The 13,393-nt window shown below is 35.8% G+C and overlaps 1 protein-coding gene across 1 annotated transcript; it reads left to right on the forward strand.

Moving 5' to 3' along the window:
- The first annotated feature begins 269 nt into the window (after positions 1-269).
- Positions 270-4,654, forward strand: pfdn4 (prefoldin subunit 4). The gene is made up of 4 exons (XM_059334114.1): positions 270-408; positions 1,811-1,918; positions 2,445-2,585; positions 4,012-4,654. The coding sequence occupies exons 1-4, from the start codon at positions 382-384 to the stop codon at positions 4,141-4,143; spliced, it is 408 nt and encodes a 135-aa protein (XP_059190097.1). The 5' UTR covers positions 270-381; the 3' UTR covers positions 4,144-4,654.
- The last annotated feature ends 8,739 nt before the right edge of the window (positions 4,655-13,393 follow it).

Genomic DNA, 13,393 nt, shown 5'->3' on the forward strand with positions numbered 1-13,393 from the left:
CAAGTATCATGAGCATTATTTTTTTAATTGCCTAAGTCAAATTTTATTTTAATTTAGGCATAATAAATCCACTTAAGTCACACACTTGACATAGGCCATTATCTTAAAGGGGTGAAATCACATGATCTGATCAACTTAGGGATGAAGGTGATTTTACCACAGGTGGTCGGCGTGATGAGGAGATGATTTAGGCAAAAAAAAAACAAAAAAAAACAATTTTGACAAAAAATGACTTAGGCGATTATTTTAACAGTGTGACGAAATGAAGCATTTTACTGTCATTTTTGCTGTCATACTACAGGGGTCCCGCCCCGCTAGGTGGCGGTAAAGCTGTGTTGTTCTGCCTCGCACCGCCGCCTTTGTACAGCCGAGGAAGCCAACATGGCAGCCACTATGAAGGGACCTGTAGTGAGTATTAAATTAAATTAAAATGTTGTTTGTTTTGGAGACTCCTCATTGCAGCCTAATTTGAACATTCAAACAGAAACAGTGGAGCTGTAAGTGGGGGGAAAGCCACAGTTGCTGAAGCCAGCGATATTTAAAGAACCTGGTCACGCCCTCGTGTAGCGCAAGTCAACGGCAGTAGCCATAGCTACCGTTAGCTAACGAGCTAACACAGTAGCAACGTTTACTTTAGTTTAACCGATAGTCTGTGCCTTTATCAGCGTGTTAATGGTGATGATTATGAATATATCAGGGTAAAAAAAGCCTGTGATAACTGGTCACGGTGGCAGGACAACACTCAAACTGCTGTCGATAGCTTGCTAGCTAACTTGAGCTAATTTTACCATTCATATGAACGGAAGTGAACCAGCACCGTTAGCCGTGTTCGGTTTCACTGTCGAGTTTTAATGAATGGTGGAGGAAGTACTTTTACACAAGTAAAGCTGCTGTATTTTTTTTTTTTCCGAAAGTGCAAAAGTATCAGCATAAAAGTATGCTTATAATACCAGAAATAAAAGTATTCGCTTTGCAGAATTGCAGAATAATATATAATTTCACAATAATGTTATGTTATTGAATTATAATTATCGGTGCATTTATTGTAACAGATTACAAACATTTTTTACACGATGTAGCTATAGAGTTAACATTTAAAAATGACATTTTGTGATAATATAATTCTTGCAGTACTTATTATAGATAATTTATTTTCTTCTCATATTCTATATCCAACTCATATATTATGGAGTTATTTCAGTGTTTTACTGTATTTTATTTTCTATCTTTGACTGAATATTCTCATGTGCATTGTTCTGTTCTGTATAAGCTACTGGATACATGAATTTTCCTCAGGGTAAATAAAGTATCTTTAAGCAATGTAAAATAAGATTGAAAATAAAACAGACTTTGTAACAATAGTTAACATCAGATGTAAATACAATGAGAATATAATACATAGAACACATAACATAAGATGGAAAATTAACCCACTGACTGATAATTATAAAAATGGTAAAAATATTAAAATCTGTGCCCATATTTGGAGACAAAAACTGAAAGTATCCAGTAGTATATAGAATATGTTGCAGGTGGGACTAATTTGAACCGCTTTAACCACTGCTTGCCTGTGAATAACCCCCTGTCATTTCAAAGTTATGAGACATAATTTCTTGATTATATTTTGAATTATCAATCTAAATTTGCAAAATTACTATAAAGTAAAATGATCAAATACTTGCAGTAGAAAGAAATTTAAAAATACAATTCCCTCAAATTTGTACTTGAGTCCAGTGCTTGAGTAAATGTACTGAGTTACATCCCACCATTGATTTTAAACACTGCTTTAACTAATTCCTCTTGTTTACAGGCAGTTGAAGATGTGAATGTCACTTTTGAAGACCAACAGAAGATCAATAAATTTGCCAGGAACACGAATCGGATGACGGAGCTGAAAAATGAAATCGAGGCAAAGAAAGTAAGCCCCATGTGTTGTTTTTATCTCACACGAGATATTGTGCTTGTGTTTTTACCTGATGCTTACTTTGACTCACTTTTTCTTAACTGATTGACATAAAATGTAGTACTGCCCTCAGTTACAAGTTTGTAAAAATGAATGCAGTCTGATGCAGCAGTCCTGTTTTCTTGAGGATTTAACTATTTTGTTCAATATGTTAATTCTGGAGGCTATAGTTAGTGGGGTTAATGTTGTACTGAGAGACGTTTTTAGTATAATTAACACACCTCACACCTACTTAGACTACACCTCTTTAATTAAACATGGTACAACTATTAAGAGCCACAGTGCAGCCCTTAAAATGACTAAAGCTGATTCAACACTTGCAGTTACCAGCTACGCTACTGATTTCACTGAAACCTAATTTGTTTGGATGTGTTACAGTTAAGTGTGGTCTGAAGGGCAATGGAAATGCTAAATTACAGATATTAATTTGTTAACAGCCCTAATTGAGACTCTATAATGTTCTGTTAATGTCTCCCTGCAGAAATCGCTGCAGAACTTACAGGATGCCAGTGATGACCTAATGATGTTAGACGACGACACTCTATTGATCCCATATCAAATTGGCGACGTCTTTGTCAGTCACACGCAGGAAGAAACACAAGAGATGCTTGAGGCTGCAAAGGTAGGTTTGTCAATACAATCCCATGGTCTTCAAACATGCAATCAGTAAAACACCCCCATTAAGCTAAAGCCATGAAGTTAAAAGTACCATTGATGAGAATTTTTAAATATTTAGCAAGTCATTTGGTGTTCAATTTGCCTTTTAAAAATGACTGTTAAAGTGAATCAATTAAAAAAACAACATAATAATAAATACAGCATCTCTATAATTCAGTTAACTATTTTTTAGTTTTCTTAAAAAAATACCTATGTTGATTAAAACAATAAAATGTCTGATCATAGTCATCAGTTTGCTTCATTTTCATGTGAAGTGTCATGTCAGTCTTATGTACACATGTTAAATTTTAAAATAATATTAAATTGAAATATAAATAAAACTCTTTATTAACCAGGTGGACTGAAAAAAAAAGAGCCATACTACGTGGTTTATTTTACATTTTATGTGTTTTAAGTTGCGTATATATGTTATTTTGCACTAATTGCTGCCTTAGTCAAAATAAAGTAAGTAAAACTTTATTGTAGTGAAACAGAGATATGTCTGAGCTTCCTGTTTTTAAAAATGGGATTTATTTACATTTTTGTCAAGCTCCAAGATGGGCTCATTACTGTGTTTTTGAATATTGAGTAGCTGATGATTAAAAACATTACAATAAGCTCTGTGTGGAGCCTCAAGAAAATATTCATGCAGTTTAAAAAAAAAACGTTGAATGGTTTGTTGATGTCGTCAACCATTCTTAAGTTTGGATTCCATTGAAAATAGGTTTGTTCAGTTCCAAACACTTGCAGCTGTGTGTACATTCATATTTCCGTCATAAATGCAACTTATTTTAGCATTTTATAATGAACTGTGGCAACAACAAGACTATATAGTATATATATATGTGTGTTTACTCCTGAACAAAATCTTAAGACTTGGGGGGGAAATATATTGAACCAAACCTTTCAGTATATGTGCAGTGAAAGTTGGTCCAGAGCGTTGGAACAGAGAAATAGTTTGAAGCAGTTGAGATGCACTTGAGATCCTCCTTGAAGTATCAGCACAGAGAGAGGCAGGCATTGACCTTCAGATCAGACCTTGCTCTCCCTTCTGCCACTTTCCTCCCTGTATCCGTTTGTTTCATCGCACTACAAAGCACACTGCCTGTACTGTTTGATGTGGAGCACTCTGCTACACACTTTGAAGGACAAATATGTTGAACAGCTCACTATTCATCTCATAATATCTACTGACTCTAATCTAGTGCATATTTATAAACATAGTAATTTTACTTTTTTTTTCTTTCCTCATCACATATTCTCCTCCTGCCTTTTCAAAGTGTTTTTATTGAGTCAATTAGTGGGAGTAATTTATTTATTAAAATGTCTGTTGATGCTTGTGTGAAATTGTAGTGGTTGTGGTGTAATTGGGGTTTATGTTCTGTAATCAGGAAACACTGGAGCAGGAGGTCAAAGGCCTTGAGGAACGAGTGTCAGCGATACTGCAAGTATTGGGGGATCTGAAGGTCCAGCTCTATGCCAAGTTTGGTAACAACATTAACCTGGAGGCAGATGAAAGCTGAGCTGTGAAATGGACATTGACAGCTGCCCCCAACACAGACTTTTTCATGCAGCTCTCGTCTCAGATCTACAGAGCGTTTGCCAAACAAAACATCAAGTAGGACTCGGCATGAGCAGCTTTGATTTGTAGCTTGTAGCTTTCGTTTGCACCGGATGATTCAGCTTTGGCAAACAAATTCACAGTGACAAAAAAAGTAAACATATGGAGAAAAAAAACACTGACTAATTTTAATTGATCCCTATTTAATGCTCATGTATTTTTACTTTGTTGATCAAACTGAAGTAAAGAACAAGAAAAAAAAAACAGCTGTGTAGAATTTTTAACTTCTGGAAATTTCACATTGTGAACTTGTTATATTTGTAAGCTCACTTTGTGTTTGATCACCCTGAAGGTTGGAAAGAGTCAAAGTTGTGTGGCCTCTGCACCAATAACTGAAATCCTCAAAAGTACCTTCATTCATATCTGTTTGTTGCCACGTCAAGTCAAATTCATTAAAGTAGTACCCTCTGTTACACATCTACATGTTTTTTGTCTTTACAAACTATATAAAATAAAACGCTGAAATATATTGAGCCAGTTAATCTTAAACAAGTCCATCCATTCAATCAAGGGAACAGTTTGAAATACTGAGACGTAATTGAAGGTATGATCATTAGAAAAGGTGAACCAAACATAAAAACTACACCAACTGTAGACTTTTTGTGTTAAAGTCTAGTATTGTGTTAAAATACTGTTATTCTGCTCTACACACACTTTTTTTTCTTTTTTTTTTTACAATCAATTTAGCACTTTTTAACACTGATATTACAAGTGGTGGAAGAAATATTTGGATTTTTTTACTTAAGTAAAGGCTCTGCATTTATAATCTTGAGTAAATATGCAAAAGTGCCATCAGCAAAATGTACCTGCATATTATTGTATGTATACAGTATTACATAAATGGATAAATACAGATGCAAGTGTTTTAATTACTTAAACAGTCCATTTTTTGGGAAATATTGAATGATTTCACCTATTTGGGCCTCAGACAGACACCACTGAATTAGACTTTAATATGTAAAATCATACCATTACTCTCACATGTATTTGAATGAACTGGCTGTTACAAATGCTAAGATGCCAGAAGAAAGTCTTTTATTAAACTAAACAAAACAGCAGTGCACTTTCCGAAGGTTTTCCCACACAATTCTCATTGTGACTGACTGTTCACCTAGTTAACAAAATCTTCACACATCCTCACATGGCTCAGATCAACCGATGAGCAGAGCAGCTGCCACATCAAAGGCGTCGTTGATGGTAAACTTGTGAAATAAAAGTAAGGGGAACCATTTCCTGTTCACACATTAGATTTACAATCATCAGGGCTTCTGGTTCTTAACAAAATATGTATTTGTATAGTAACTGATGGAACGTAACTAGTAAGTAAATTTACTGAGGGAACCTTCCCGAGGGATTTATAAAGATCCTATCTATATAAGTACAATTTTGCTTGCTTATACTTGAATATTTCCAGTTTATGCTATTTTATACAATGTTTCTGAGGGAAATATTGGACTTTTTACTCCACTGCATTTATTTTAGACCGTCAATTACTATTAACTTAGTTCTATTTCTATTTCTGCTCTATTTTTTATGGATGATCTTGATTTGCAAATAGGTCATTATATATTATTTTAGGTTAGGCCACCAGGCATTATATAGAATTATTTAAAGAAGTTCCACCTTTAGCAGCTGCAACATTAAACTGGTTTTCACACGAATGCATAAATAATTGTAATGACAATATATATGATTTTACAACAGGCTATTCTGCATAATGACTACTTTTACTATTGGAACTTTATATTTAGATGCTGTTACATGTAGTTTCACTAATGTAAGATTTTGAATATAGGACTTTTACTTTTAACTGAGTACTTTTGAACTATTGTTAATTTTACTAAAGTCTTCTTCAAACACTTCTTCCACCACTGTGTTTAGTATTTTTATTTGTGCAAAAACCAACTATAACACAGTAACACATGCATAGGTAACACGGATTGTGCTGGTGGGATTAAAAAAACATGGGTTTATGTTGGCAAATTACAAAAATTATAATGAAAAACTAAAGTTTCAATCAAAGAACAAACAAAAGAAGGCAAATATTTGTGAAAAAGTTAGCATTGCATAAATGAATAATTAACAACCAACCATAAAATTAAACGGCTAAACAAACTGTTAGATATTATCCACATAAATATATTTTAACAGTACAAAGGCTAGAAAAGACACAAGGAGAAAGACGGGAACAATATACAGAGGTGAAGTTTAGCCCATCAAACTGGGTGAGTCCAAATCTTGAAAGATGCAAATCATTTTCACATCTTGCTCCTGATTGATCAAAATGTGTTTATATTAATAGTGTAATTACCGTTGCAACCAGTCAGCAAATCAACCCATAATTCAAATAATGGCATGAGTTCCTGTAAAGTACTTCTAACAATTAAAATAATTCAGGTGAAATCTGGATGTTTCTGTCTGAATATCCGTGCCTCATTTTTCCACATTATTCTCTTATATATGCTGGATGGTCTGTAGCTCACACAAATAACAACAATGCACAAACCTCATTATATTGTGCCCTCAAGTGTGGCCTGCATGAGCTAATAAAATATCTGAAAAAAAAAAGAAAAGAAATGGAAAGCTTGAAGTTATGGCAGACACCTCTGGAGGATCAAGATCTCAATTAACAAGTTTCTCCTCCCGGTAGGTTTCCTGCTGAACATTCATAGCTATGATTAAGAGGAACTCCACCCACACAGACTTGTCTTTATGCACAGCTTGTTAAACCCCGGCTCAGAGGAACACACATGGAAATGACTGGACTTATTTCCCCGATGGCCTTGTTTACTTCTCCGTCCCCTCTCTCTCGCTCTCTCTTTTTCTTTATCTGTTCATTTCTATCTGTCCTCTCGCTCCCCTGCTTCCTCTCTAATGACACAGATGTTTATATTTATCAACCGTGCAGTTTGAAGTGAACTTTTCCGAACACTTTGGCAGTTTTTAAATTGGTATCATTTCCGCTGAAGCTGCCAGTATCACTCATTTGTTAAATAAGGTAAATAAGGTGGGATGTAGTCTGCCAGAATTTGATGATTCAGTGATTAATGTTTCCCTTCAATTACAGCTGTCAAATAATTAGACAAAAACACGACACAAATAGGGACTTAATGAACTCTTTAGAGCCCTTCTTAAACATTAATTTTCCCAATTGTTATATAGAATGTCAATTTAAATGAAAATAATGGTCGTATATGTCTTAGTCACCAGTTCTTGAATGCTGAGGCTGACTGCAGTAATAGCAGAAACAGGCCAGAGGGTGTCTCTGTCTCCCCAGTAATTCCACAGTGAACTCAAATAGCTTGAACTTGTATGAGATGAGCTCTTTTAGTTTATTGGATATGGCTGCACGTTGTAAATTTTATAGAAATACGTCAAACATGTTGGCATCGTGTCCTGGAGAAGAATCATGAATGAGATGTTGAGGGATTATGCAGAGGAGTAACCTGGAGGATGCTGTGCAAATATGATTCATATTACATACATGTGTGATACGCCACACCCCCCTCTGCTGTCTCAGTACAGTGCGATCCAGCAGTCAGTGCAGGTTTTGCCGGTGGCCGGTGTCTTCCACAAAGAGTTTGTGCACACTTCATCATTTTCTGCACTGGTGCTACAGTGAAAAATTGTGTTTGCTCACTGTCTCTGTATGTTAGCCTAAATGTCAGGAGAGTCAACCCAGACGGTTTGAAAAATCCATAGCAGCTATAGCCATTCTTCATCACTTACAGCTGTTCTGTCTCAGCCATCTTTTGTTCATTTCAAGCAGAGAGCAATCTCAAAAGCCCAAGGCAACCTGCGACCTGTCAAAGGCCATGCAATTTATTCTGTGACCATTAATACTTGTATTTGCAAAATAAAATACAGCAGACAGCTTTTTGTTTGCCTGTCATCAGCAGGAAGGTGTAGTTTTTCTTTTCAAACCTTGGTCTTCAAGGGATCTCCGTCTTCATTGAATAGCTGAAAGGAAACACGAAAACGAGTGAGATGACACTACAAATGCCCGGTCATATTTTAATTATGTGATATTTGTCACAAACGGATTAATCAACTATTCTGTTAGTAGGCTGCAGCTTCCCCAATGTGAGGAGTTTCTGCTTTTTCTGTTTTTTGAAATCATTATAAATGGAACATCTTCGGGTTTTGGACTATTGGTCAGCTGCACAGGACATTTAACTCAACCACTTTGAGATTTAGAAACCTATGATGGCCATTTACCAATATTTTCTAAAACATTTTATAGATTAAACAAATGGATTAAGGTTCTCCAGGTTCTCAACCTGGGAGTCGAGCCCCCCGGCAGGTTGTGAGATAATTTCTGGGGGTTGCCAGATGGTTGTAACCTGGAGCTGCCAGATGGTTTGTTACACAGAATCATCTGAGAAGCCGCCATGGGAAACTGTCTGGAAAAGGCCAGACACTTTCAAAAAAATACCTGTCAGGTTGATGGTTGTTTGGATACAAACATTACCCAAAGGCCAATGAGATGGGTCTGCAATGTTGTGATCCCATGATTCTTGCGTGATCTCATGAATTCAGCAGTCGTGCAACGAACTGTGTGGAGAAAAGAATATAAAACAACATATTAAATAGAATAACATAGTTGAGACTGGGGAATGGTTCTCACATTAATGTGTGACTTTAGTCTTTTATGTGTTATATTCAGTGCTTTATTTGTAAATTAGGAGGTCCTGGAACACAGATGCTTTTCCTGCGGGTGAGTGGGGAGAGAAAAAGTCACAAGCTTTAAAAGATTCACAGCTCCTGGAGCATATTGAATAACACATTGGTCCTAGCTGTTATACTAAAGGAAAACAAAACGCAATAGAGGCATCACAATAAAGCTTGTTCTATCAATCATGAATTCTCAATAATCCCTCAAAATTTCGCAGCGATAGACACCAACCTTAGTATTTTGGGCAGTTGTGACTCTCAACTGTGAGGTTGAGAACAGCGGTGTGAGGATTTCAATTCTTAATTGAAAATTGTTTGATTATATTTCTCTTCTGACCATCCCCCACCTGATGCTGGCCTGGCCAACTTGCATGCATCCAAAGACAAAAAAAAACACTTCAAAGAAGACGCTGTAGCTTACTACCAGTCCGCAGCTGCATTTTTCCAGACACAGTCATGCTGGCTGGTGAAGCTGAAGATGTTGGTAAAACAACAGAACAATAGAAAATATTTGTGCTCCACTGAAGTTCCCAGTGTGGAACATTTTGCCTTCCCCTTGATATACAGTCATGAAAAAAGTATTAGACCATTGTTTTCTTCAATTTCTTGTTCATTTTAATGCCTGGTACAACTAAAGGTAAATATATTTGGACAAATATAATGAGTACAACAAAATATATTAATTTAAGAGCTGGTATCTAGCCATTTTCCATTATTTTCTTGATAATAACTAAAATCATTATCAAGAAAACCATGGAAAATGGCTAGATATCAGCTCTTACATTAAACTTGTATGAGCTTTTTGTTGTTATCATTATATTTGTCCAAATACATTTACCTTTAGTTGTACCAGGCATTAAAATGAACAAGAAATTGAAAAAAACAATGGTCCAATATTTTTTTCCATGACTGTATGTGACCAACAGACCTCATGGTGCCTGAGAAACTGTATGAAGCTGTTCTTTTAGTTATTGTTAGATAAAACCATATTCACCTTTTCCATCTTTTTAAAGAAAACTAGAAAATTTAAATAACAGTGATAAAATCCAATGGTCTGTTGAAATTTCCTAATAAAGAGTTGGTAGTCTAACAATGATCCGGCCTTCAGCGCTGGAAAGAAAACGTTTTAATTTAATTGAATCATGACCTTAAACTTGAAATTCAAATCCAGTGGTGGATTTGGAGATTCCTGACACTCCTATTTGAGAACCACTGCCCTAGACCACTGGGCCACCTGGATGCCTCTGTCAGCTATGCTTTAAAACCCCAACTGAATGTCTGAGTGATGGGACAGGATATGAGGTCTTTAGCCTTGACAGCTGCAGTGCAACACATTATGAGAGAATGTCAAGTAAGCTGTATCATGGGGGTTAAGAAGAGAAGCCTAAAAAGCACAAAGCAAGATTGAGTGCAGTGAAGAGATGTGTCAGGGGCTGTGAGAGGCAGCAGCGATGCACTTGTGTGAACAAATGACGTGGATCATTTAGGCAGCAGCGAAAAGGCCACGCTGCTTTGCAGATAGACCTGATTTTTTTTTTTTGTGAGACTTTCAAGACTAATTAATTTGTTGATAATGAATTCTATTCCCTCACTTCCTGTGGACAGGGATTCTAGATTTATGTGTGGAGGCTGAGCACTATGCTGGGATATCTTCTGTCATTCATTTCATTACTGTCTGTCAAGTTGATCAGCCAAGACAATAAAGGCACAATTCCACTGCGGCAGCATATGAATCATCTGAATGATGAAGACAAGTCTTTGTGTGGACCGATCCTTCTGTGAGCGTGAGTGTGTGTGGCATCAGTGCAGCAATCAGGACTTATAAGTGCTTTGAAAACAAATTGGTGTCCCAGAGCCAACATCCAGTGGTTTATTTAAAGATTTGTTTATCTTTCATTTATGAATTGCTGAATTGGAAATTAAAACTTTCACTCATGTATCAGCAAGTCTAGAATGCCTAAAATGTGTGGGAGTCTCAACTTGTAAGTTTCCATCAGTTATCTACTTTAATCAGTGGCCCCTAATATGCAGAGAATATTACTTTAGAAAAGCATTTCCATATCCACCACGGAACAATAGACCAAATAACTTACCATATGAAAGACAGTGGAATGCCTCCAAATATTTCAATGAATATCATTACCAAAGCTTAAATTTATGTCAGTTACGTTGCAAAGACCTTGAAGAAAATGACACATCCAAGCTGTTGGGTGACAGTTTGAATTGCACAAAAACCTATTCTCCAGAAGTGACAGACAACTTAAATCTTACCACACATTTGCCTCTGATTAGTAGTCATATGTGGATTTTATATAAGTATTACATTTAAAATGAACAAGTTCAGTTCAACCATTTTACCCCCACAAGAGTATTGGCAATATTGATGCATCTGTCCACCAAACTCAAATATCTCGACAACTATCGCATTGATTGTCATGAAATTTTGTACAGATACTCAAGATCCCCAGAAAATTAACAGTAGCCGTTTTTCCTTTGAAGTTGAATAGAATTTTGTAGTGAAATTTTGAAATGTTGCAATAAAGAAAATGCAAATTACGAATGTTTCCATCAACTGGTTTAGATCGAATTAACAAAGCTGCATAAACAAACTTTCATCACAAAGAGGCACTGTGGGCTAATCCATCAGTAAACAATAGAAGAAGAGCGTGTACAAGAAAGAAAACAGTAGAAGAGATGAAAAGAAGCAAGAGAGAAAAAATTATTTAAAAATAGGTTGCTAATTGGATAACTTCGGACACCCATGAGAGAAAATATGTCTTCAGGGATTAGATTCAATTGGGCAACTGTTATTTCATGTCAGCTCGTCTTGATCGTTAGAACAGAAACAGCTAACAGATCAGTCGTGAATTAAATGTTCGCTGTGTCAGAAGTTATTTGCAAAAAGCGCTTCCATCTCCCGTCTAGTGCATTAACTATTTTTTGAAAAAGACAAAAAAAACACCACAATTGAGCATAAAAACTGTTAATGCAGTAGGCATGGGCAATGCTGTTAATAAAGTTTTTCTGAATTTTGCTGTTTCCGTCAAGCTTTTCTCATGCAAATCTTTAAAATGTGCATATAAATTTGTTTTAAATTTTTAGGTTTTATTACCAATTTTTTTTTAACCAAATGTACAGATTTTGGTACAGAAATTCATGGTCTTCAGATGATGAATAGTAGTGATTTTGGTGATCTCCTGTCTTTTCCTTTATTGTTTATTTATTATAGAGGTAAATATGGACAGGATGACAGTGCCACAAAAGTGAATCCAAAACATCTCAATTGCCCCTTGGTACCCAGCGGCAGTATAGGCCATACATCAATGTAAACGTGAATCAGTTTGTATGTTTTCACTGGCAAACATTCCTATGTTTTTTCTGATAAGTTTGGTTTTTGTTATTCATTTAATGCTGTAAGTGATTGAGATATTGATTGACATCTGTAATTGACTCACAGTTAGTTGGTGGGTGTACGGGTTGTACCTCGATTCTGCGGCTCAAACAGGAAATGAATACAGTGCAGACTTCAAATGGGGTTACCAGTGCAAGATGGCAGAGCCTGTGTTTAGGATATTTTGGCTTTACTTTTGTACAGTAGGAGAGATTGGAGACAGGTTGTCCATCTTCATATACTTTATATAATTGTTACCATGATGAGGTTGACATTTTTTCGTTTTTACTCTGAAGTTGTTATAACGATTGCATGGACGGAATGAATTTGATACATGCATTCATGGTCTCCAGATGATGAACCCTTGCTACTTGGTGATCCCCTGATTTTTCCTCCAGTGCAACCATGAGGGGAACATATTGTCTTGCATGAAAAGTAACTATTGCATGACATTTTTTAAAGGCATTCATGTTCCCTTAAAGATTAAGCCTAATGATGTTAGTGATCCCCTGACTTTTCCTGCAACGTCATCATGAGTTTGACATTTTTAATTTTTACTGAAATGTCTCAACAACTGGATGAATTGCCATGACATTTGGTTCTGACATTCATGATCCCCACAGGAAAACACTGATTACTTTGGTCATCACCTGACTTTTTATCCAGCACCATTATCTGGTCCAATACTTTGAGTTATGACTAAATCCCTGCAAAACTATAACTTCTCCCTAATAACCAAGCTATAGCTATAGCTATAGCTTTTATTTTTGATTAATCTGCAGATTATTTTAGATATATATTAATATATATTAGATTTTTCGATTAAGTCGTGTGGTCTAAATTGTCAGTAAATAGTTTCTAATGTCCATCCCAGTCTCTCACATTCCAAGGTGATGTCTTTAAATGTTTTCATTTGCCACCCCAAAACCCAAAGACATTCAGTTTAGTATGATTAAAAAATAGAAAAGCAGGAAATCTGTATATTTGAGAGGCTGAAAACAGCATGTTCTGCCATTTTTGTATTTTAAAATGACCTCAATAATTATCAATTAATTTATTTTTCTGTCCATCAACTAATCAAGTAGTC

The sequence above is a fragment of the Centropristis striata genome, chromosome 5 (assembly GCF_030273125.1).
Source record: "Centropristis striata isolate RG_2023a ecotype Rhode Island chromosome 5, C.striata_1.0, whole genome shotgun sequence".
In the NCBI taxonomy this organism is placed as follows: domain Eukaryota; kingdom Metazoa; phylum Chordata; class Actinopteri; order Perciformes; family Serranidae; genus Centropristis; species Centropristis striata.

What these genes read in the sequence shown, in the direction of transcription:
- pfdn4 (XM_059334114.1), top strand. Translation starts at nt 382, where the DNA reads ATGGCAGCCACTATGAAGGGACCTGTA. An exon ending in ATGAAATCGAGGCAAAGAAA is followed by an intron (nt 1,919 to 2,444) that starts GTAAGCCCCATG and finishes GTCTCCCTGCAG; the next exon opens with AAATCGCTGCAGAACTTACA. An exon ending in AGATGCTTGAGGCTGCAAAG is followed by an intron (nt 2,586 to 4,011) that starts GTAGGTTTGTCA and finishes TTCTGTAATCAG; the next exon opens with GAAACACTGGAGCAGGAGGT.